This window comes from Salminus brasiliensis, chromosome 15 (assembly GCF_030463535.1).
Source record: "Salminus brasiliensis chromosome 15, fSalBra1.hap2, whole genome shotgun sequence".
Lineage (NCBI taxonomy): Eukaryota > Metazoa > Chordata > Actinopteri > Characiformes > Bryconidae > Salminus > Salminus brasiliensis.
Window position 1 is genome coordinate 7,274,283 of NC_132892.1, and position 25,971 is coordinate 7,300,253.

The following is a 25,971-nucleotide window of genomic DNA, read 5'->3' on the forward strand; positions in this document are numbered from 1 at the left end:
TGAAGACCAAATAAACACCGTAAACTCTGCCTAAAGCATTACACTACCGCAGACGGCTTGCCTTCTTCCTATTGTGCATCCTGTCACCATGTCTTCCCCAAGAAAGGGACGTACAGAACCTAGCTGTCCACTTAATGTAAAAGAAAAAATGATTCATCAGACCAGATGCTTCTGGTGGTGTACATGGGCCAGCATGGGCACCCTGACCAGACTTCGGCTATGCAGCCCCATACGCAATGTACTGTTTTCTGACACATATCTGTCAGAACCAGCATTAACTTTTTTTGCTTTTTGAGCTTCAATATCTCTTCCTGAATCAGACAAGACGGGTCAGCATGAGCCTTGATCTGGTCACTGCAACCTAGGATCATCACATACAAGTAGCAGTTTTGGAGATGCTCTGAGCCAGTCATCTAGCCATAACAATTTGACCCTTATCAAGATCAACAAGATCAACATTTTTAATACTTCCAACACATGTTCACTTGATGTCTAATTCATCCCACCCACTGCCAGGTGCCAACAAGATAATCCAATATTAACTACACCCATCAGTGGTCATTATAGAATGGCTGATTGGTGTATAGATATATTCAACTTTGTCACTGCAACAGAGAATTCTTCACTGAACATAGCTTTGCATACATGTCTTTATTGAAGTCATAACAAAATTCAAATCTCATTCATTAATAGAAACAATAGAGAAAGGTGTTAAAGATTTGCTTTTAGACAGCTATTTTGCTTTTACTTCATTAGCAGTCTCTCCGCCTCTTCCAGTGCTTTCTCCATCTCCACAGCATCCACACAAAATGATTGCCTCTTTAAACTAAGTTTTTCTCTGGCTTCTTTAAGACTTCTCATTGTGTTTTGCACATCCTGGAACCAAATATAACAATTAGTACAGTATTACATTTAAAAAATGCTTCTGGTGATCTACAAATCTGATCCACTTAATTGTGGCCTTCACCATCTGAATACTGCAGTCAAGATTACTCCAAGGTGGTAGACCACCAAAACAAGGGTGGTCACCCCTACTTTACAATATAACAAATGTTACTTTAAACTTACTGTTAAATGTGTTCCATGCTCACTTGCAACTTCATCGAACAAGTTCAGCTCAGTCAACAGATTTTGGGAAATTGTCTGTTGAACATAAAAAAAGTACATGTTTGCACTTCTCACATTTAACAGTTTCTTTCAAAGACTCATTTATAACACATTTTGTCAAAATTGCCAAGTATTGTAGCTTTGTTAGTTACTTTAAAGCAGTTATACAGGCTATAAAAACACTTACTGCTTGTCTAACTACGTTATAGTGGTATAAAAGACAAAAAGGATGTTTCTCTTAGTGAAGTAAACTAAAAGAATGGACAAAAGAATGCAGAAACTCCTGTCTATTTCATCCACACTCACTGCTTTAGGCAAGGATTACACAAATCATAAAGATAAAGGGGGGCTATGTTGCTTGAAGATGACTAACAGAAGTTAAACCTGTAGAAACTGAACCCAACTGCAGCTCTAACAGAGTGTCATTAGTAGTAACTGTATTAGTATTTCTATTTATAACTGTACATTTAACAATTTAAAAATGCTTTCTTTGTACAGTATTGCAAAATATTATAATAAAAGATAAGTCAGTGCTAACCTGATAATTTATCTTAGGATAATTGCAATAAAAAAAAGGGTTGATTGTTACCATGAATTCCTTTCTTTGACCTTCCATCTGCTCTGCTGTTGCCCCAATTTTCCCCCCTGAAACTGAGCACAGTTTTGAGTTTTAATAAAAGTAAAGTATACTAAAAGCAAGATCATTTTGCTCAAATATAAGCAATAAACTACACAGAAGCATCCCCCCAAATTAAGAAAGGCAAAGAAATTTAGATGAATCCAGTTTGCTTTCTTGGTAGATTATATTTCTACTACCAGCCAAGATACACTTTCCCGTTCTTTGTTTACTATTGTTTGTTCCATTTAGATTATTACTCAATTTGAATTTATTTAAACATTAATAGGAGCAAATAGCATCTTTTGTGAGTTGAGTGATGATACATAAACACATACGCTTGCCCAAATGGAATAGAATACAGTTGCAATATAAACTATTCAACATTCATTGGAAATTAGCTTTACTGGCCAATTTAACAAACTTTCAGCTGTTTGCAAGAAACCAAACAAGAAAAAATTAATTAGCTAAACACAACTAAAATTAATACCACAATGTCAGAATTATATACTTTATATAAGAAAACAACATAAAGTTGGAACATATTTGCCCATATAGTGCATGTCTATGTGTCTTCAAAGTACTAATGTTATTTTGAAGAACTTCAGTGACCAAAGTTACAATCTGCATTATGGTGAGCTCTGCTATGCTTTTTAGTGCTGGAAGCTGCAAAACTGAAAGGCAGCCTTGTTTAACTGTGTTCGCCTTATATAGTTTAAATTGCAAAAACTATTGTACTATTGACGGTGTAGCACATGGGCGGCAGTGTTTCAGGGTGCTCCTGTGTCTGTGTTACCTTTCTGGCCCTCTCCTTTTAATTAGGCTGTTATAGTCAGACCTGTTATAGTGGTCAGCCACACTCTGATACTGCTCAACATTCTCTGCTCTCTATAAATCCATTCAGAACTCTGTCTCTTTACCTTCTTAGAGTTAATGGTCGCCCACTCATCCAGCCCGACCTGCTGGGAGACTGATCGCTGGTGTCCTCTTTACTTTTATCACACCAGTGCCACCTACCAGTCCAACCACCAGGCTCCCCCAACACCCATGCCAGACCAGCTGCAACACCCTCCTACCACTGCTACCTGCCTAATGACCATGTTGTCTGTCACTATTAATATTACTACTATTAACTATCATTACTTTCATTACTCTTACCATCACTGCTATGACTATATTACATTATACTACACCATGATCATTATATTTTGATTAATATTATAATATTATGATTAACTGTATTGATTATTGATTAATGATTAAGTTTAATGTATGATTAATGTTGCACACCTGAGCAGTACAACAGTTTAGGTGGTTTGGTGACTTTTATCAATAATTTATACATAGTTCTGACCAGAGGATGATGGGTCCCCCTAGTCTTGGTTCTTCCCAAGGTTTTTCCTCTAGCTCTGAGGGAGTTTTTCCTTGACATGGTCACCTTTGGCTTGCTCACTGGGGATTTTCATGTCTTCTTATGTTGATTTCTTGTCTTTTTACTAATTATTGATGTAATAAAGCTGATGTGTAAAGATGATTTGTGACAACAACAGTGTTAAAAGCACTATACAAATAAATTTGATTTGACATGACACTCAAAATGATCAAAATGGTAACAAGGAAAAGAAATCACCTGGATCAAGTTTTTCTGCAATCAGAAGTCCATGACAGTCCCGTAGCTTTTTCTTAATTTCAGTGTTTTCTTCCTGGACATCACTGCATTGCTGTTCTAATACAGCCACATATTCCTAAACAAAAAGCTCAATAAGGTTTATTACACAAAAAAATTAAAATGATAGATAAATAAATGATATGTGATAAATGATATGTGAAATAGTGCTGAACACTTGAACCCAAAACAAGATTAGGATTTCTGTATGTATTAAAAATGTGTTTGCTTTTTTTGGCCATTTGCCGTTTCTGTTGCAATACTAAAATACTACAATTAAGTGTCCTTGACTGGGCTTCCAAAACCCTCTTAGCTCAAAAATCATTTTTGTTTCCAGAGTTAAAATACTAAGCAATTTAAAGAGTTGAATGAGCTTCACACTGAACACTTTCTTTACTAGTTAGACAAACACAAATATGTTTTTGGGCCCTTTTAAACTGTAGTGGTTGAAAATACAACAAACATAAGCTTAGTGTAGGATGCAGAATGCAAATGTCAGTTTTTACTTCAGTGTAATTTGGCAGAATTGTGCTAGAAGCATTTTATATAACTCGCTATTGAAGCCTAAATTTATTTTTATATTCTCAAAATTCTAAAAAAAACTTTGATTAGGCAGGTTAAAGGTCTTGTGCAAAAAAAAAAAAAGTTTTTGTTTTTCTAAGTGAAAATAAGTTCACATCCTATGTAAAGAACACACATCTGCACATACAAAAGCATTGTTATTTACTTGCTTTCTTAAATACCACAGGACACCTTCAGAGGTCTTGTGGACTTGACAGGTCAGAACTGTTATTATTGTGAATCATTATTACATTTTTACTGACATTTAATTATGTATAGACACTGTTTCTTGATAACACAAAAATTGTCTTGAGAACCACATGTTTAAGGATGTGGACATTTAATTAAATCCAAGTATATAAGCATTATAAATGTACCCCCTGAATACAAACCACTTTGTTAACTGGTAAAAATGTCAGTGTGGGAAACCCTGTCTATGCTCCAAATATATCTCCTACCTTAATTTCTGAAATCTGTCTGTGCAAATCTTCATTTGTGGCCATCAAAAGCCTATTCTGTTCCTTTAGATCATTGTGATGTCCATATTTTGTTGAGGGTCTGCCAAAAAAAAAAATAATAATAAAAAAAATATATATATATATAGCTATATTTTAATGCTTTTCAAATATGGAAAATACATCACATATTATCTTACCCTTTGAGACTCTTTGGCATGTTCTTCCTAGAAATAAATAACAATATATATTATCATTCAAAATGGTCCAAGAAATCTGACTCATTTTGAGTGAAACATCAACCCACCTATTGTCAGTATCGTTCTTGTCGTTCAGTGTCGTTCTCGCCTTTCTTAACATAATGTTTGGTTGTGTGGGAATCGCCGTGTCTTTTATTTGAGCTCTGTCCACTCTCTTCATCATTGCTGAACAACGCTAAACGGAGACAGGAGTGAAACTTCGCAAAACATCCCGTGTTCATATTAAGCTATGACAGTTAGATAGAGAAAATAAAACCTAATTTAGCCAGCCTCTTGGCTAAGTGCTAGCTAGCTAGCACGCTTGAGTGAAGCAGAAAAAGAGAGGTTGAAACGCGATTTATGGTTAGGCAACCGAAATGCTTAAAAGCAAGATAAGATGCTTTTTTATTTTTACACTTAACTCAAAAATGACATAAAACGCAAACAAAGCTTATATCGTGTGACCTACCTTCCTTTGAAATCAAAAAAAAAAATTGCGCCGCGAGGTTTCAAAAAGTGTGCGTCATTTCCGTCAACAAAGCCAGTAGTATGACCTGGAGTCGATTCCAAAAAAAAACAAAAACGACGAGAGTCGACTCCAAAGCCTTTGAGGTTGCTCACACTTTCGCGCATACACAACTTTGTTTGTCTAGAAGAGTTATTTATATTATTTATATAAGACAGTATTTTTACAACACCCATATTGGCTAGTTGGCTTTTTTTATCTACTTGACACTTAAACAGCATTGCCAGTGCTGGAACATCATATCTCTGGTTGGCTATTTTTTACTTGACATTTACAGTGCAGTAACATCTACCCACCTGAAGAAGCTAAAAAAACGTCATTGATTTTGTGTTAGTAAATCTTGTGTCTTGGAGAGAAACAGAGGTGGAAGCTCAATAACTGAATTAGTCAAGATCTCAGCTCGTAATACTAATAACAAGTGGGCTAAATCGTCATTTTGGAGTCATAAATCCATTTGAATCGACACTTAAATTTGACTCCATCACTGACTCCCATTACTTGGAATGAGAAAAGAAGTCGACGTCGAATTGTCTGAAATTTCAAGAATCCTACCTAGTAGCTTGCATATAAAATGTTTTTATAAAATGTTTTTAACACAATAAACAAAATATCTACCCAGATAAAATATGCAGGACTATTACATGTTTTTTTACACTTCCGTTAGCTGTAATAAAAAAATACAAGAACCAAAGGAATCCCGCCCAAATAGCACTGCGCATGCGCCCTTCAACAACGGAAAGGCGGGTCAATTCAAACATTAAAAGAATCTTCCAACGTTAACCGCCGACGAAAGGAAGGATACATTTTGGATATACATTTCTAAAGACCAATTTATTCTTATAGGTATTGCCAAGGAATATAGCTACATGAAAAAACAGCCCTCATCACACTAGCTAAGTTTGCTATGTTGGTAGCTAGCTAGCTAGCGAACGTTAGCTAATATCTATCGTTAGGTTGTGTATTTACTAACGCTTTTTTAAAGTTGTCTTTTGGCTGGCTAGCTCGCTACGTAGCCAAGCTATTTGTTGACGTAGCTAGCTAATAATTTTAGGGCCAAAGGCAATGTAGATGGATATCTAGCGAGCTTGTGAGCCCTCTGGATCAACTATTAAGTGTAAATACGTTCATGATTTCATTGCTTTGTTTTCTTTGTTTATTTTTGCTCCCTGCGCATTAGTCTATTGTTTCTTTGATGGAGCACAACGAGCCACTGAGATTCGGGTAAGTTGGCGCCTGAGCTAGTGTGTGTATATAGATATGCGAGATGATCTCTAAATGTGTGTAGCTAGACTTTATAATTGTTTGTCCTTCAATGAAAGCGTGATTACTGAGTGTTAAGGCAAACACAATATATTTTAAGGGGGTTGGGTAGAGTGGAGGAGAACTGTCATAGTAATGTAGTATGTCACTAGCTTGTTAAAAATACAAATAAATAAATAAATAAAATATATGCTTTTGTTTATAGGCATGACCCAGATGCATTGTCCAAACGGAGAATTTCATCGGTAGGTATTTAGCAAACAGCTTTGCAATCGCTATTATGTTAGCCTTAATAGTGAACAGTTGGGCGATCCTAGCACTTGGATCAGGACTGAGAGATTATTTATTTATTTTGGTACTTATGTTGCACTGCAAAAACATTTGCAGTGTGCTGCAACTATTTTGTATGTAATGCGTCATGCTTTTACAGTTTCAAGGATTACAATTTTTACCTGGATTGTTGAAATTTTCCATCCTTGAACATTTTTCTAAAATTTAAAATATGTAAAAATACATTGAGGGGAACAATTCATGGCAGTTTGATCAAATTAAATTCTAGTCCTTTATATACAAAAACATTGAAATAGAAGTTCTGTCACTAAAAGCTAATATTTAATAATGGTCAAATTTTTTACCCTAAATATGGTGTTTCAGATTTTAAAAGCGCCTCGGACATCCATGAAGGCGTTTGGAGCTGATCAGGAGGAACATAAGGTGATTGTGATATGGCTTTGCCATTGTACACATGCAACATTTTGTCTTAGAATTTAACCGACTTCAAAGTTATTAACCAATGATGGTTTTGTTTTATTGCTCTTTTATTCTCTCACTGACCCAGGAGGAAACTAGACCAATTGAAAAGCGCCGGAATTCAAGAAGAGTCAGTTTTGCCACAACAAATAATGTTCATGTCTTCTCAAAGTGAGTTGAGTTACATACACAGTTGACAAACAACTTATTTATAGGAAAATAATGATCTATGTGCATCTTTAATGCTTCAATATTTAGAGACATCAAGGTGGAATCTCCAGTACTGGCTCCTATTGAAAATTTGACATTTGTTGGTAAGTTATTTATGTATTTATTTTAAATGGTCACAATTTGTGTTCCAAACTGTGTGGAATTATCTAAATTTCAATCACAGTGGGTTTTTTTCCCTCTCCCCCACTGATACCTCATTAAGATAGAACCTGATGTTCTCCAGAAATGTATGTATGAATGCATGCTGGGTTAAAACAAAAAGTGAACATGGACGCAAGTCTTCTCAGACAGTAGTTGAATAAGGGACTCGGTTTGTTTTAGTCATTGGTTGTGTTTGTTTTTGTTTGGTTTGGCAAACAAAGATTTTAATGCTTCTTTGCAAAAGAAGTGCACAGTGTCAAGTTTGCCAAAAAGAAAATAGTCGTTCACCCTTGATATTGGGCTGTGTGTATAGACTATAATATTATGGGTTACATATGTCTCAATAATTGTTGGCACACAATTTTTATTTCAATTAAACAGGAGTCCGTGATGAACTGGATAAGAAGTAAGTGATTGCAATGCAATACATTATCCTTGAATCCTTCTGATTCCATAAAACAGAAATTCATGGAAACATTTCTGATACTGGCTCAGCAGCTTGAAACTATTTCAACACGTTGGCTTGACGTTTGCCATTTTTATGGGCCTCTTTTTCTGTTAGGATGCTGCACTTTGATACAAGTAAAAATGAACAAATCACAGGTGAGTTCTTTAATTTACACAATTGAAGTGGAAGTGGGGGAAATAAATGCTTTTATAAGACTTGGCCCTAAAATGATGAAATGTTACGGCAGAATTACTTTGAGAAGCAATTTATTAATAAATCGTTGTGTAAAACTGAATGAAATTACAGTTTTAACGTCAATTATTGTCTGCATTTACTCCAATTAAGTTATTACATGTTTATAGGCCTACGATATTTTCCCCTCTTCATCCAATTTGAGAACCAGTGGCAATGATAATTGCATATGTGAATTCAGAGTAAACATTCTTTAAGATTCCGATCCATGTTGACATAATTGCATCATGTACATTCTTGCTCATTTTTCAGAAGTTGCCAGATTCTGGCAGAACTTTTACACTTTTTTTTATCACCTTTAAAATAGTTCCACACTGGAAATATCTAAACTTAGAAATTTGTGTTTGGTAGATTATTTCTTTGTTGTAACAATGCTTCTTGGCAATACATCTTAGTGTTGGAAAGTATTTGTATTATCCATTTTGTGCCACATTTGTAAGGAACATGCATTTGTGGGATAAGCAGTAGAACTGAGTAGGTGCCCATTAAAGACTGCCAAATCTTCCCTGCCATTGCCAAACAGCTTATTTTGCTGTTGCTATTGACACTTGTATGGAGCTTCTGATACCCCTAGGTGAGCATGGGCCCTGCTACAGTGGTCAGTAGGTGTCTGCTCCAAGAACGGCATGCCACATTTGACTGATATGAAGTTGTGGCATTATATGAAGTGCCCTAGTACAATCTCCAAATTGAATGCCAAGTTCAGATGTCGGAGACGAGCCGTGAAGTGGGCGTCCCAAGAAGACGGCACCCCAAGGCAATTGTTTCCTCACCCTGTCAGCACTTATATGCTGTAGGCTGTCTTCTACAGATTTTCTGTCAAGGTTTGCAGGACAATATGGCTGATAGCTCTCTGCCAGACTATCCAGAACAGACTGTACGTAGCCAATCTCCAGTCTTGTCGGGCTGCCAGGAGGCCTGCCATGACTGCCCTTCCGGGGTTTATCAGAGACTACCTCCACAATTTGGGAGTGGAGAGGATGGAATGGCCTGCTAGCAGTCCTGACCTCAACACCTTTGAACGCTTATTGCCAAGAAGCATTGTTACAACAAAGAAATAATCTACTGAACACACACTTCCTTACTTTTTGTACTAAATTTAGATTGCTCTATTATGGTGCCCCTTAAACAGCTGATATTTCAGTCATGTTCCTCTGTGTTAATTTGGGGAATTACAAAGATGCCTAAGTACTTACAGAAACTTCCTTGGTGAAGCTAATCAAAGTCCAGTACTGTTTTAATTGTTACATATGCTTGACGTTTATTAATCTCTCGCCTACAATTTCAGGCTTAGACACAATGATAAACATCCCCTTACAAATCTCCCAACTAAGTAAGGTAAGCAACAACTTAATTATCTGGTGTTAATCTTAGTCTAAATTGAGATTTCTAAAATATACTAGATAACCTTAGTTAGCTTAATCCTAGTTCAATTTAAGATGGTAACTGTCTTTTTTTTATATTCATTACACAATATTTAAAAAGTGACATTCCAATCCTTTTTTTGTTTGTTTGTTTTACTTAAAGTTAATGGAAATCAGAAATCCAGTATCCCAAATTATCATGTAATAATCATACCATGTGTCTCGGTCTAGTTCAGCACATGCAGCTACAATCATTGGTAAGATTTCTGACTTGATAGTTGTTCAGAATGTGATAGAGACCCTCTACAAGTACCGTATGTGACAGAAGGTCGTTGCTGAAAAGGCTGTCTGTTCTCCGAGTGCCGTATCAAAGCATGTTAATGGAAAGTTGTCTGGAAGGGTAAAATACGAAAGTACTAAAAGGTGCACACGTGACAGAGATGACCACAGCCTTAACAGGATTGTCAAGAAAAGTAGATTCAAGAACTTGGATGTGTAAATTCAGGTGTTCCAAATTCAGTCCATGGCCACAGGTGCATAAAACCCAGCACCTAGGCTTGCAGACTGCTTCTATAAAACATTAGCAAAAGAATGGGTCGTTCTCAGGACCTCAGTGAATTCCAGCACAGAACTCTAGAGCAATGGAGACGTGTTCTCTGGCAATCTGATGGACGAGTTTGTGTTTGTCAGGAGAACGGTACTTGTCTGACTGCATTGTGCCAAGTGTCAAGTTTGGTGGAGAGGGGATTATGGTGTGGGGTTGTTTTTCAGGAGTTGGGTTTGGCCCCTTGGTTCCAGTGAAAGAAACTCTTAATGCTTCAGCATACCAAGAGATTTTGTTAAATTTCATGCTGGTCCATAAAGACATGGATTAGTGAGTTTGGTGAAGAATAACTTGACTGGCCTGATCTCAACCTGATAGAACACCTATGGCATGATTTAGAGCGGAGTCTGTGAGCCAGGCCTTCACGTCTAACATCAGTGTTGGATTAGAAATGCAAATGCGCTTCTGGAAGAATAGTCAAAAATTCCCATTAACACAAACCTTGTGGAAAGCCTTCCCAGAAGAGTTGAGGCTGTTATAGCTGCAAAGGGTGGCCCGATATCATATTAAACCCTATAGATTAAGAATGGGATGTTCAAGTGTGTGTGAGCGAGCGAGAGTAAGAGAGAGTGTAAGAGAACTGGGCTAAGGGGAAAAAGAACTGGACTGTTGTTTAGTGGTCTTGCAAATTGCAAAATTCATTTTGGAAGAAAGGTTCTGGAGGAAGAGTGTAGAGGCGTCTGAAATCTGGTATGAAATTGCCATATTCTGTGATGGTTTGTGGTTCAATGACAGGAAGATGACAGAAATACACCTACCCAGAAATGCAAACCAGCTGAAGGCCACTAACAAAGCAACCTGGGCTTCAAAAACATCTCGGCAGTGCTACAAGCTAATTGCCTTCATGCAACGCCGCATTTATGCAGTGATTTGTGGTAAAGGACCCCGAACCAAGTTCTGAGTATGTAAATGAACATACTTGTCTGAAGTAATGTACATCCGTTATGGTTTGAGGTTATGAAATATTCTAGTAAATTGGCAAACTGGGCTTTGTGTAATGAATATAAAATTGATCAGTTTACCTTTTTGAATTCATATAAATATAAACAGAATTGAACTTTTCATGGTATTTATTCCTTTCTTTTTAGATATTTGTGTAGTTTCTGAAATTGTGTGTGTGTGTGTGTGTGTGTGTGTGTGTGTGTGAGAGTGAGAATGTGATAGAGACCCTCTACCTACACACACACACATATATACAGTCATGCCCGAAAGTATTCATACCCCTGTCAAAGTTTGACTTAAATTTACTTTTATTTAACCAGAAATTATATTTTTGCCTGGAAATGACACAGGCATCTCCCAGGAGATAACACGATGATGTACAAGAGGCATCATTGTGGGGAAAAAATATTTCTCAGCTTTTATACACATTTGAACAAAAAGTGGCATGTCCAAAATTATTCATACCCTTCTCAATAATTAATAGAAAAGCCTTTATTGGCTATTACAGCAATCAAACGCTTCCTTAATTGCTGACCAGCTTTTTGCATGTCTCCACTGGTATTTTTGCCCATTCATCTTTAGTGATGAGCTCCAACTCTTTGAGGTTCGAGGGTCTCCTTGCCATCACCCTGATCTTTAGCTCCCTCCACAGATTCTCAATTGGATTCAAGTCAGGACTCTGGCTGGGCCACTGCAAAACATTAATGTTTTTGTCTGCTAACCATTTCTTCACCACTTTGGCTGTGTGTTTTGGGTCGTTGTCGTGCTGAAATGTCCACCGGTTCCCAAGGCCAAGTTTCTCTGCAGACTGCCTGATGTTGTTGTTGAGAATCTTGATCTCTTGCTCTTTTTTCATGGTGCCATTTACTGCGATCAAGTTCCCTGGTCCATTGGCTGAAAAAACACCCCCAAAACATTAGGTTCCCACCACCATGTTTGACAGTGGGGATGGTGTTCTTAGGGTTGAAGGCTTCTCCTTTTTTACGCCAAATGGTGCACACATCATTGTGGCCAAACAATTCAATTTTTGTTTCATCTGACCATAAAACAGAACACCAGAAGTCTTCTTCTTTGTCCAGATGAGCATTTGCAAAGGTCAAGTGGGCTTTTGTGTGCCTTTTCTGGAGAAGTGGTGTCCTCCTTGGCCTGCGTCCGTGGAACCCAGCAGTGTGCAGTGTCCATTGAACTGTCTGCCTTGAGATGTCGCCACCAGCAGAGTCCAGATTCACCAGGATGGCCTTGGTGGTGATCCTTGGATTTTTCTTCACCTCTCTCACTATTCTCCTGGCCAGCACAGGTGTCACTTTTGGCTTCCGACCACATCTTCTGAGATTTTCCACAGTGCGGAACTTCTTGTATTTTTTAATAATACTTTGCACTGTAGCCACTGGAACTTGAAAACATTTTGATATGGCTTTATAGCCCTTTCCTGACTTGTGAGCGGCCACAATGCACAGCCGCAGGTCCTTAGTGAGCTCCTTTGTCTTAGCCATGACTGTCCACAAACCAACTGCAGAGAGCTGCTGTTTTTCTCCTGTTGAGTTGATTAAAACAGCTGTTCCCAATGAATCAGGGTAATTAGGATGCTTTAAAACAGCTTGGACTATTTGGAATGGTATAGAACTTTGGATTTTCCCATATACTGTGACAGTTTTCAAAGGGTATGAATAATTTTGGACATGCCACTTTTTGTTCAAATGTGTATAAAAGCTGAGAAATACTTTTTCCCACAATGATGCCTCTTGTACATCATCGTGTTATCTCCTGGGAGATGCCTGTGTCGTTTCAAGGCAAAAATATAACTTCTGGTTAAATAAAAGTAAATTTAAGTCAAACTTTGCCAGGGGTGTGAATACTTTCGGGCATGACTGTGTGTATATATGTATGTGTGTGTGTGTGTGTGTATATATATATATATATATATACACACACACACACACATTTGACTGGCAGAGAAAACAACAGATTAGATTAAATACCTGCAAAGGAAACCTGTAAAAATATGATTCTTACATACAGAGGTACTAACCAGGCAGTGTCCAGGTCACATTTGCTTCAGATCTTCTTCAGGCCGCCTTCTGACATTCTTTAAGCCTTTTATTTTAACACTTAACTATTAACAGTAACAATTATTTTGAAAGCAAATGTCTTGCAAAGCTTGACATTTAAATGTTGTTTTTTTAAACCAATCTGTATGAAAGGAAACTCAACTCAATCAAACAGAATTAAAATAGGACAAATGTGCAAGTACCTATTTTAATGGGACAGATGACAACATGATAATATATTTTTAATACAGACTGTTAACTTATCAACTGCATTTACTCTTATAATCTTTTGCTCAGATATTTTATTATTTTCCACCTTCTCACACACTTATCTTTTACTCTTGTATAGGATAATTTCTTCCCATATCCAGTTTTACCAGATGAGCATGTAGACAGAACTATGCTTCTTGGAGAGGATACTGGATACATGGACATGACTCACAGTCACACAATTACAATTGACAATGAGGTGGGAATTAACCCAGAATTCAGCTTCAGTATTATGGAAAATGCTGCTGGACTTCAGAACAGGAGTCAGGATGGTATACCTTCCAAGACCATTGTCCACAAGGAAGGAGCTTTGGTACATTCAGACTTCAGTGATTTCCTTGCTAGTATATCAAAGTCTGCTGCTCAAAATATTGTCGCTTCATCCTCAACAACAACTTGTGACCTCATTGGTTTGGATCATACAACTAAAGCAGAATTGGACAAGGAGAATCTGCTTCCATCCCGCTTTACCAAGCATTGTACAAATGATCCAGCCAACTCACAGCCAAGAGGGCTTCAGACTAGAAGTTGTACAGCTTCACTTCTAGAGCCAGACAACATGGATATGACGGAGAGTCATACTGTTGTCATTGATCGGAGAGGGCCAGCTCAGCATGTTCCAGATTCAGTATGTGGAAATCCTAAAAGCACAGTCTTGATAGCACAGTCTTTTTCAAATGATTCAGATGACATGGAAATGACTCATAGCCAGACTGCTATTATCAACTTCAAAGCCAGGGAAAATGCAATTTGCAGCTTACCATTGGTTGTAGGTGAGAAGTCAAATTTTGGCTCTAATGATACTAGTGGAATGGTTATGACCCAAGTTTTTGATGAATTTCTGCAAGAGCATGAAGGAGCCGTAAATAATGTGTCTGTTCTTCAAGCACATCAAATGTCTTTCTTTAATCAGTCTCAAAATAGGAATATATCTGATCAAAACAAAATTGACCCATTTCACAGTAGTATTTCAAATGCCACCATGGCTGTTTCTGAAGACATGGAAATAACGCAATCCAACACTGTTGTCCTTGAGACCAAATGTGAATCTTTTTGCAAATCAAGGAAGACTAATGATAGTGACAGAGCACTGACTACTCCAGAACTCACAAAACATGTGAAACTAAGTGGCCTATTGAAGAAAAATTTAACTGCTACTGAAGATGCCATAATTCCCAATGACAAGAGTGACTTCATGGATTTGACATGTCAGACCAATATCTCAGTTTTGGTTAAGTCTCCTAGTCCTGATGACATGGAATTGACCGGATGCAATAATGTGGCTATTGGCCCAGAAAATATTTTGTTAGCCAGTGAGTTAAAGTCAAAAACAAATTCATCCTTCATGCTATCACATGCAGTCTCTTTGGAAGCCAAAAAGGTTGATTGTGTTCAGAGTGACGCTTCAGTTGCTCACATGGCTGATGATATGGAAATGACACAATGTCAGACTGTTGTTCTTGAATCTAAACACTGCATGGAACAGAAACCCTTTAGGAAATCAAGGGGAATGTTATCATTCATGTCAAGGTCTTGTAGAAATGATGTTGGCAGCAGGGAAGATGAAGGGATGGCTCATGAACTCACTGGGCATACAGAACAGAACAGGTATTCTGATTCTGAGAGGAAGTCTGGAAGCTGTGTACTACCTGTAGCAAACATCTTTCACCAGGATCTGCCTGACTGCATGGAAATACATAAAGCCAGTGTGTTTGACATGTCTGCTATACAGGTTGATATGGAGTTGACAGGATGCACAACTATCGCTATTGACACAAAAAGCACTACCCTTGCAGGTGCTTCAAATATTGTGACCCAAAAACAACTTTGCATATTGTCTTCGAAGCCAGACATGTTGGCTGACGATCAAATGGAAATATCTGAGGACAGTGAGAAGCCAAGAATATTTCTATCCTCACAAAGCACAGATCAAACCTTCTCTCCCATTGCGGCAATAGAGATGGATGCTGGAAATCCTGTAGTCAGTCAAAAAGAGGTAATATCTAACTTGACTGACATGGGTTTGGCCAAAGATCAAGCAGTTGTAACTGACCTTAACAATTATGACTGCTCGCGTCTCAACAATGTAAAGAAAAGAACTTCAACTACCCGAAATGTAGAACAATCTGAAAAAGACGGTGATATGGAAATTCCTAAAGCTGTAACAGTGCCCTTTGAAGAGCAATGCTGTTTGGACTTGAATCATGGGGAAACTTCAAAAGAAAATGCAGAGACTGGCATCACTGACCAAATGACATTGAAGGGGTTGGACCATTCTTTGCCTGTAAACCAGAAAACTTGGACACCTGCCATAAATGACGTTTTTGCAACGGAGTCCGGGCTTTGTGTCAAGAATGACCAATCAAACACTGCTAAGTCTAGACGTAGGAGTCTAGCTGATCTGCAAGAAAAACTTCATAACATTGCACAGTGCATCAACGAGCCAAATGAGTTGCGGATGAGAAGTTATACAACACCTATAACACACCTTATGGTGTTTGATGCATGTCAAGTTGATGAAGATTCAGAGAGACCCAGTTCCACAGAGCCTTTTAAGGAAACCCCTGTTAATATTGAGAGCACCACACATTTTAACCTCAAGAGCTTTCTTGCAGCAAGACTGTCACTTGGTGGTATCACACCAAAACTTCCATCTCGGCCAAAATCCGCAAGCCCGAATCAAACAGCGCCAATAAGTGTAAATAGATTTCGAAGTCTGCAGTTGGAGACAAATATGGAGGGTAATATACAGGATAGCAACAATGTAATCAGCATGATTGATAATGAGGTGCTTCCTGAAGAAGATTTTTCAGATACTGTGGTGAGCTGCCTCAGCAATAATAAGGATGAACAAGACATTTCTACAGTGACCCCCTTAAGTGAGGTTACTTTTGAGGCAAATCTGAATGAAAGCCAGTCTGAAAAAATAACATGTGAAAGAGATGCTGCTGATGGAGAACTACGAGAAACAGACACAAACTTGGTAAGAATGTCTTATTTGTTAGGCTTGCATTATCTATTAGATACCTATATCTATTTTATCTATATTTAATTATGTAGAAGTATAAGAACTTTTTTTTATCATTATTCAAAAATCTTTCTTTGTAGAGACATGGTAATTCTCCAGCTGCTGATTTTCCAAGTGCTTCAAGTCTACTGACAAAAACAATAGATGACACCTGCTTTAGCAACAATTGCACAAATATGAAATGTGAAGGAATCTCTGAATCAAGTGAGTTCAACTGTTTTATTGCATGTTATTACTTGCAATATGTGTGCCTATGAATAACTGTTTTTATGTGGGTTTTTTTTTAAGCTCTGAGAAACTCTCAGTTAGATTCACAGATAGATGGGACAATGGAACATGAATTTGACTTCAACAAGGTATGTAATACATATTTACCAAGGCGTACTAAAATGCAATTAAATCAATGGAAGATTGTACAGGCTAGTAGTGGTGTGTGTATGTGTATATATATATATATATATATATATATATATATATATATATATATATATATATATATATGTGTGTGTGTGTGTGTGTGTGTGTGTGTGTGTGTGTGTGTGTGTATATTACACGCACTAGTCTAAAGTACATTTCACTAACCCGTCCGTCCGCCCCCCCCAACCCCCCACCCCCTTTTCACATTTTTTTTTATATAGACCCTTTTAGATGGAAGCATTACAGTTAACGAGTTCTTAAGCCACTTCGGTGCAAACTCTGTAATTCACAAATCAAGACCCAGTGCTCTTCCTGACAATGTAAGTTGTCTTTCTCTAATTATTATATTATCAAACTGATAACCAAAGTGATCACCTCACTCTTCTTCTTCAGTTTAAAATTGCCCATATCTACACAATTGTGGATTTGCTCAGGGACAAATACATATACCACCCTAAGCAGAGAGTTTATGAAGCAGATTGTCAAAAACTGGCAGAGATCACAGAGGGGTATGTACTTTTAAAGTTTTTTATATTGTTTCTCATACATTCCTACCTCATGAATGGTTACAAACAATATTTTTCATAAACCATCGCCAGAACCATTTTATTTTTGTATTCTCAAGGCTTTTACAAACCTAGCATGGTTTTATTAATTAATTGTAGTTAGTCATCAATTAATTCGTTGACCCACTGTGAAAATGGTATATTTAATTTGCCTTACTTGATTTTTGTGAACCTTCACGGACACCATGATCTACCGTTGAGCCAGATGACCATTCAACTAAGTTTCAGCAACTTGAACTTCTAAACACACATCAAAAAGAAAGTTTGTTTTTGTGTAGTGCTTCTGAATGAGGCCATCAAACTCTGTTCTCAGCTGCTTCACAATTTTGACATGAAACGCCCTTTCCTGGTTTGTATCTCATGGCCTCACTAAATATTGGCAGAGCTAACCAACATGAATTACGGAAAGCAGGTCAGAAAGGAAGTTGAATTTAACTCGCCTAAATTTAAGTGATTTATCCACTAACAATGTCTGGAGCACTTTATTTATTTTACTGGTGTGTACAGTTTTGATGTGAAGTCGTCACATGTGAATACATTGCATTTTGTTCACATTTATTTGTGTCTTTTGGTGTGCAACTGTCTTAAGAGCCAGTTTGCCATATGCGGAATGTTCAGTGGTGATTTACTTTTGCCACAGCAATTTAGCCTAAGACTAGGCTTGAACTATGCCTAGAAAAGCAGCCTGAAGTATTGTAGTACTAGGTGACTGAATTTTGCATTTTAGGAAGAGTTTTAAATCCTTAATATGACATTTAAATATATGATCCGCCTTCAGATTAAAAATGCAAATGGCAGAACAAGATAAACCACTGAGGGATGTCAATGCAGCAGTTCATCAAGATATGTGCGCCTTCACAAGTGTGCAGGTAGTGTTTGCTTTATATTTATTTGTACACTCTGGAAATTGTGACCTCTTATGTCATCAATATAATTTAAATAACATTCACTTGAGGTTTTTTTTATTTAATTTTTTTATTGTCACTTTCACAGCACTGAAACGATGTATATAAATACACAATTAAAACCTACTCTATGATGCATTAATCTCAGTTAAGCACATCAAAATAATATATAATTATATCAAAATAAATAATTAACATTTCATATCCTACAGCTACAGAAATTTGGTGGAAAATTGAAAGAACAAAGGGGAAACTTCCGAAAAAGAAGCAAGGCACTTTCTCATGAAATAAAGAAAGCCTTGTACTCTGAACTTTTTAAAACAACACAGGTAAGTTTCTGTTGGTCATTTTGTAATTCAGCCCAAATTGAACTTATTTGTGTCCCCAAATTTTGAATATTTGATTTGTACAGCTACAGACAGTAATTGTTTATTTTCTAATTAATTATTTTATTTTTTATTATATCAGTAATTTATTGCACTTTACTTGCTGTTAAAATTGTTTACTTTTTTTTTTAAGGAGTCAAAACAAAACTTGGTGGCTAAAATCACAGAGACCAATGGAATGCTGAAAGATCTAGATGGATGCATAAGTGACTTGGAATCTGGTATGGCTTTTTTTGTTGTTGTTGAGCATAATTGTGTTTTGCTTTTCAATTAATTAATCATCAAAAAGCTACAAATAATGTATTTGTTTTTAAATAGAACTGGAATCAGTGAGTTGTATACTCATGGGCAATCAACATTCCCTCATTGGAGAAGAGTCTGCCTTAAAGGCAAAGCAAAAGGATATTGATATTCTTCATTCAGAAGTTACAGAGATGGAAAAGTATGTATAATGTATAATTGGTGAATAGAATCTTTACATTTAGCAAACAATATTCACTGTGTGCATCATGTAAATGCATTTGCTAACACTGTTTGTGCCAGACAAATTTGTGACCTTGAACATCAGAGGGTTTCTTTGGAGGGCACACTGGAAAACCTGCAAGAAGTAGTCAGAGAGTTTAAAAATCGTACCACAACTCTGAACAGGTATTTTACACACACAAATTAACTTTCAAAATGCTGACATGGACGTAATGAACCTACTGAAAAAAAAACAAACATGATTAGTGGTCATGATTGTGTGTTGTTTAATTTAATCAAAATCATCTAAATTAATAATGCATAAATGGTACTGTAATATGATTTGGCATGAACACTAGGTTCTATTATTAGTTAAGGTGTATACTGTGACTGCATTTTCTTTCCAAGGATTAAAAAGAAAAGCCACAATTTTAAGTGCCTTATTCCTAATAAGATTTACATAGTGTACAAAAGTTAGGGCAATGTCTTCTTGTATATGAAAAATGTTCATTAGAATACTGTTTATGACAACTGCGTGTTGTTACTGTGAGTTGAAGTCATAACCAGTAGCCGGTCTTAAATCATTGGGCAGTCAAAAGATATTGGTTACTTTATTACTAGAACCAGGACGTTTGACAACAAGAGGGTGCACTTTAGCTTATCATGTTACTTGTGATTACTTATTTACAAGTGTATTGGGTAACAATAATAATTATACAAGTAGCCACAAAAAAACCTAATGAACAGGTATCTCAGTGTAATGACAAAAAAAGCTTAAAATCAGACTACAGTCATGTAAGTAGAGAACAAAAAATGACAATATTCTGACTTTTTAACATAACACTTTGCAGATAGTTGGTTTCAGTGCAGCAGGGTTATCAAAGATGATGCATATATAAGTTGTCATCTCTTTAAGCTTATTGATGCTTTCTTTTCAGTTTGAATGAGTGGCGATTTCTTGAGGGAGATAAAAATAGAACTGTTTTCACCTTTCTTCACAACACTGTTTGCATGGAAGTAAAATTGAAAAACCCAAATGGTGAGTCCTAAATTAATACCACTCTACTTATTGGTGTGTTATTTGAATAATAATCTTAAATTTTGTTTCTCCTAGAAAGGGGATGGATGTGGGAAGATGTGGAACGGGATGTGGATATATCATTCAGGTTTCTGCTCAATGGTGAGAGGTTTAGTTCAAGTATTAGTGTTTTTTTTTTTTTTTGTTTTTTTTAAAGTGTGGTTTAGAGTGGTTTTAAGTAAAATTTATTTTAGTATTTTTTGCATGACTCTGTGTAGTTTACACTAAAGTACAGCTATACAAAATATGTAGCTAATCAGTTGGTAATAGAGTAAAACCACACATTCTTGCAGACTTTCCTCCAGTAGACCTAAATAAACTTTTAAAGCTTTGTCTGTTGTGGTTTTATTTAGGCAGGATAAAGGTCCTCTTAAGTAAAGTATAGTCTTTGTTTTGTTTTTCCTTTTTGTAGGGGAGACTTCACGGCCCCATGCAGGCATGATTCATAAGTTACTTGCAGAGTACATTAAAACCCAAACTAAATGGATGCAAAAGTACCCAACAACTCAACACATACCAGTGGTAATGTCAAAGTGAACTTTATTGTCATTTAGATTAATACAATAGGAGTGCATGGCTAAAATGAAATTACATTTCTCCAGGCTCCAATGTGCATGTGTATATTTTGAACAACAGCCCAGAAGGAAATAATGGTGTGTGTGTGGTCTGTTGGTGGTTGTTTAGTAATCTTATGGCTTGTGGGTTGAAGCTCTTGTTTAATCTGGTAGTTTTACACCACACACACAGCGGTAGTGTTTGCCAGAGGGCAAGAGGCTGAACAGTCCATGGGCAGGGTGGGTGGGGTCTCTGACTTTTAAGGGCTCTGCTGAGACAAAGTAACTGGTACAGATCTTGAATGGACAGAAGTAAGAATCTGATGATTTTCTCTGCCGTCCTCTCCACTCTGGAGAGATTTCTGGTCCGAGGTGGTGCAGCAGGCACACCAAACTGGGAGGTTGCTGGTCAGGATGCTTTCAATAGTGCCTCTGTAGAAAGTTTGGCTTGGAGGTGGGAGTTTTTCTCTCCTCATCGTCGTCTTCTTGACAAGAAAGAATGGTCGGGGCGGTATGCAAACTGGAGTGGCTCAAGTATTGCAGAGTCCAGATGTGATGTGATTTTTTTTTTTTTTTTTTTTTAAACAGTCTTTCAAAGCACTTGATCATGATGGGAGTGAGTGCTATGGGAGGTTAGTCTGAGTGTTGCTGGTGATTCTTTTGGTATTGGTATGATGGTGCTTTTGAAGCATGGTTGAACGATCCCTTTGCTCAGGGAAGTGTTATTGATATATCAGTGAGAATGTGTGTCAGTTCATCAGTGCATCCTTCAAGTACACACCCTGGTATATTATCAGAACCTGCAGCTTTTCGTGGATTGACCTTGTATAGGGTCCATCGGATGCAAGCACAGTCGAGACACAGCTAGTTAAGATAAACATCTTAACCAAAGGGATCGTTCAACCATGCTTCAAAAGCACCATCATACCAATACCAAAAGAATCACCAGCAACACTCAGACTAACCTCCCATAGCACTCACTCCCTTAAGATGCATGTTTGCAGTTGGACCACTAGCAGTAATAGATTTACATATCCATTCACATGATTCAGTAAATGGAAAGAAAAGATTAAATTAGTAATTGCAAAATATTCTTCATGCAGCCATATTATTGGTTCAACTAATACTTTGACTACCAGCATTATTATCAAACTCAAAAATAGGAAAATGCTATATCCCGTGTGTGTGTCTTTATGTATTCTAATTTTTTCTGGATCTTCCACAATAGTTACTTCACGATGTCAGCTTGGTTGTAAGCAGACTTCGACTTTTAGGTGAAGAGATCCATCAGTTGAAGAATTGGGGAGGCTTGAGTCTTGGCATCCTACATATTAGTTGTGTGGACACACTGTAAGTCATCCTGCCATTATTTATATATATATATATATATATATATATATATATATATATATATATATATATATATATATATATATATATATATATATATAAAGGCACCCAGTCTTATTGCTAGAAATTTCATGGGCTAGTTGACCAAGATAAATCCTCATTTCAACAGCTTGAGGGATTATTTGGTACTGATGTGAAAAATATTTTCTCTTTTCTGCCCCTAGGGTTGAAGTTGAATTTTCCAGTGTCAAGGCCTTTGCCAAATTTGAATTAAGTCTGACTGTAGCCCCAGACTATCCCTCGAGTCCTCTTCAAATGCAGAAGTTCCAAAATCACATTGGGAAAACAAGGTATGGAGCAGTTTTTACATTTTATTTTAGATAAATATAAATATACCATTTTTGTTACAGAAGGGTAAACAAAACCTTAGGTCTTTTCACACCGAGATTTGCAAACAACCTGTAGCTCCAGTGACCTGAAACTCTACCCAACCCACATGCACACAGACTGATGCAGAGTTTCAGCTCTGTGTGACTCTATGGAACTTTGTTTCTGTTATTACATTAAATGTGTAACAATATTTATGAATTCCTCCGAAAGGTAAATATCTGAATTATTTCAAACTTGTTGGTTAGAAAGTTGAGAGAGGCTCTAGCCCAGCCGTGAAAAAGAGGATCAGATTTGATGTTTAATTAAATAATGTTTGACACATTATCTTTTAGTAAATAAAGAGTATTGGGACCTTGGTCTAGGAAACAAACAGTCACAGTGATAACCAAGCATAAGACTGGCAAAAGCAATATCTGAAACTATACCTGATGCTTTAACAATAAATGAACATGCAAAAGTGTAATAATTTGGTAAAACGGTGGTAAACGCGAGAGCATACTTACAATACAAACCTATGCCAGATGGATGCAGGAAAAGGAAAAACCCCTTTCTTCTCAATATATGTATCCTGCTTTGTGCTGTGTATTTATTAGGAAAAGACCACCAAAAGTTAGCCTTAGTGTGCCTATGCATAAAATATGAGCAAAATTAATGTTTACTTTTTATGCAGTCAGACATACACTTTATGCAGTCAAACACTGCATATAAGGGTTGAGTTTAAACACAAGAAGTAACACACATTATAGATAATGAACTTGCAGCAATAGGCTAAAATACCTTTTTACTAGTCAATGTAAGTACCATAGTATTAAAAAAAATGTTTTTTTGTTTTTTTGGGGGGGGCACAGAGTTGACCAGATCGAAGACATCTTATCCTCTGTTACACCAGCTAAGAACTATCTGACAAAAGTCTTGAAGAGGATTCATGCTGATCTTCTGGGATAAGAAACCTCAATCTTCTCAATGTATTGCCCATGGCAGACATGACAGTTGTGACTGATTTTCTTTTTATTATTAAGTGTTTTGTTAAGCAATTAAATCTTTAATGAAAGTTATGGTTTTCTTGGTTGTCAACATACTGTTTGATTTCTTTTATTGTATATCTGTATACATTTTTATTCTCACCAACCAGGAAATTACAACTAGGTTCTTCTTGATTTTGAGTGGTGATGAAATACAAGCCTAACAACCTTTTTTATCGTTCATGTTTTTGTTCAGTTAGTGTGCAGTCTCACTATAGGGATATTCACAACAACTAAATACCAATTTAGTTTTAGGTTGATGTTTTTATTTTTTTTCCTGAGGTATTAGCAATAAGCCTGTGCATGTATATATTAATTGATGATCAATGATACTCATTTGAGTTATGTCCAATAAATGTTTCTTAGATTTGCTGTTTGACACTTTTTTTTGTAGTGGACATGTTGATGCTTAGAGTGCAATGGAAGGGGGGGGGGATTCAATCCACCTCCATAAATACTGAATACTGCTCACTGGTGGAGAGTAAGCTGGCTACATTTGGACTACACACGTCAGTGGCTTCACATCTACAAGTTGTGGACTGTTAATAGAACTTGAGATTGGGGGAAAAATGTTTTTAGAAATACAAGAAAAGGTATGAAGAATTACACTGTTGCACTGCAGTTTTTTTTTCACAGGGTTGTGTGGATAGTAAATTGTGCCCTCCTTTAAAGAAAGTTACATTTCAAGTTCAATGTTCAATTCATGCAGTAATGTCAACAGAAAGGTTATACAGTTGTGATCAGAAGTTTACATGTGGTGAAGAAATACTGTTTTTCCATATACACAAATATGGAGAAACAGTATCATTGAAGCTAATTAAAATCTGGGATTTGCAATCTGTGAACACAGTGCAGCTTGTGGATGATTGTTCCATTTATTAAAAATAAACACACATTACACAGGTGTAAAATGTAGGTGCATCATCCCTCGCAGTGGTACAAAAAAAGAACACATATTTACAAAAATATATTTTCAAAAAACCCATATGAAAAAAAAATATTTTCCTAAGCTAAGATTGATTTATGCTGTGTCAAAAACTGTGCCCTATTAACCATTTTGAAGTGGTGCCCAAAACCGTGCGGAATTGTCAGTGCACTACAACAGTCCCACGATACACCCCAATAAGTAGTATACAAACGGTGTACTCTAGCGGACATGGTATACTCATAATTCATTGCAAACACTATACCGCTGCAACGTATATTCAAGTTTACACTTTGTTATAAATATGCTATGTAAACTAGATCTGGATTGTCTTATCTAATCTAAATCCTAATATCATTAGGTTATTGAAATCTACTAACACATTAAATATTGGTTTCTGTTACATGTGAAAATGTAACTAATGTTTAATCATACGTGCATTTTTCTGGTCTGCTTGCTTACACCATAATCAGAACCTGTGCTGAAGCAGTGAGACCTACCTGTAACTACCTACAGCATCTCATCTTCACCCACAAAGAACATCTAGGCAGTAGCAGTGCCCTTCTATACATATGTGTCAGAGCTACAAGTCTCTGAGGACTGAGAGCTGTAAGAGTTTTATTTCTTATTTTCACATATTTGCTTAAACAATGAAAAAAGTGTTCTATGTTTCTTTTTTATCAGAGATCTTGTTCTGGAATAAAGTTTCACTTGATAGTTGTATAAAATGAGTACATTCAAATGACTTTACATGACACTAATATTTATCTTAATTTATATTCATTTTAAGCATTGTGGGGGAAATTCTAAACTTATTTAAACTTAAGATTTTGCATTCTGCCCACCTGCTCTGTCTAACCCCTCACCTAACAAGGGTTTACAGCATGCTCCAAAGGGGTGTGGTCATTGAGTTGGGGATTTGTTAAAATATGGGATGGATTTGGATTGGATGGTTAGTGTTTGTTTAAAAGAGAACAATCTGGTCAAGATAAATGGGTGGCAGTAAGAACTATGCTCAAACTCAAATACTGAAAGTTCAATGTTGCTATGACATTTATGTCTATAATAAGTGTATGCAAACCTCTGACCACAACTGTACATTCAGGTCCAAAATATTTTGTTATTTTAGATGCCTACCCTGCTTAAAAAAAAAAAAAAAAAAGCATATTTAGTGTTTCAAAAGAGTATTCTAGTCAACCAGGGAGGTTATTTTCAAAGCAGAATTTCTCTGTTTAGCCAGAAAACTTTAGCCAAATGTCAAGGCTGTTCAAGTGTGACAGTCCACAGCATAAACCAGTTTACGTGGAATTCATCCTAATATGCTTTTTTTAGACCCCAGTTGGTCAGAACAGAACACCCTCTAGGAGATAGGTTGGCCCAGAATTCCAGGAACAAATTCCATTTGTTC

The 25,971-nt window shown here is 36.7% G+C and overlaps 2 protein-coding genes across 4 annotated transcripts; one reads left to right on the forward strand and one right to left on the reverse strand.

Moving 5' to 3' along the window:
• Nucleotides 1-650: 650 nt before the first annotated feature.
• knstrn (kinetochore localized astrin (SPAG5) binding protein) lies at nt 651-5,176 on the reverse strand. 2 transcript variants are annotated; one of them, XM_072657632.1, is made up of 8 exons: nt 5,114-5,176; nt 4,713-4,840; nt 4,606-4,632; nt 4,409-4,508; nt 3,354-3,468; nt 1,697-1,758; nt 1,069-1,143; nt 651-876 (listed from the first exon to the last, which is right to left on the reverse strand). In XM_072657632.1, the coding sequence occupies exons 2-8, from the start codon at nt 4,826-4,828 to the stop codon at nt 745-747; spliced, it is 627 nt and encodes a 208-aa protein (XP_072513733.1). In that variant the 5' UTR covers nt 4,829-4,840; nt 5,114-5,176; the 3' UTR covers nt 651-744. The 2 variants fall into 2 exon arrangements, with proteins under 2 accessions (XP_072513733.1, XP_072513735.1); XM_072657634.1 differs by lacking the exon at nt 4,606-4,632.
• A 759-nt stretch (nt 5,177-5,935) lies between these two features.
• On the forward strand, nt 5,936-24,010 carry knl1 (kinetochore scaffold 1). 2 transcript variants are annotated; one of them, XM_072657718.1, is made up of 25 exons: nt 5,936-6,013; nt 6,348-6,391; nt 6,636-6,675; nt 7,085-7,144; nt 7,269-7,351; nt 7,439-7,494; nt 7,934-7,958; nt 8,115-8,155; nt 9,541-9,590; nt 13,560-16,463; nt 16,589-16,712; nt 16,797-16,864; nt 17,147-17,245; nt 17,319-17,434; nt 18,270-18,360; nt 18,609-18,725; nt 18,916-19,003; nt 19,101-19,224; nt 19,326-19,430; nt 20,183-20,283; nt 20,359-20,424; nt 20,735-20,844; nt 22,105-22,226; nt 22,451-22,576; nt 23,465-24,010. In XM_072657718.1, the coding sequence occupies exons 2-25, from the start codon at nt 6,363-6,365 to the stop codon at nt 23,559-23,561; spliced, it is 4,842 nt and encodes a 1,613-aa protein (XP_072513819.1). In that variant the 5' UTR covers nt 5,936-6,013; nt 6,348-6,362; the 3' UTR covers nt 23,562-24,010. The 2 variants fall into 2 exon arrangements, with proteins under 2 accessions (XP_072513819.1, XP_072513818.1); XM_072657717.1 differs by lacking the exon at nt 5,936-6,013 and having other exon boundaries at nt 6,234-6,391.
• Nucleotides 24,011-25,971: the final 1,961 nt, after the last annotated feature.

What these genes read in the sequence shown, in the direction of transcription:
- knstrn (XM_072657632.1), bottom strand. Translation starts at nt 4,828, where the DNA reads ATGATGAAGAGAGTGGACAGAGCTCAAATAAAAGACACGGCGATTCCC. An exon ending in GACAGATTTCAGAAATTAAG is followed by an intron (nt 3,469 to 4,408) that starts GTAGGAGATATA and finishes CTTTTTGTTTAG; the next exon opens with GAATATGTGGCTGTATTAGA. An exon ending in AGCATGGAACACATTTAACA is followed by an intron (nt 877 to 1,068) that starts GTAAGTTTAAAG and finishes ATTTGGTTCCAG; the next exon opens with GATGTGCAAAACACAATGAG.
- knl1 (XM_072657718.1), top strand. Translation starts at nt 6,363, where the DNA reads ATGGAGCACAACGAGCCACTGAGATTCGG. An exon ending in TGAAGGAATCTCTGAATCAA is followed by an intron (nt 16,713 to 16,796) that starts GTGAGTTCAACT and finishes TTTTTTTTTAAG; the next exon opens with CTCTGAGAAACTCTCAGTTA. An exon ending in CCAGTGCTCTTCCTGACAAT is followed by an intron (nt 17,246 to 17,318) that starts GTAAGTTGTCTT and finishes CTTCTTCTTCAG; the next exon opens with TTTAAAATTGCCCATATCTA.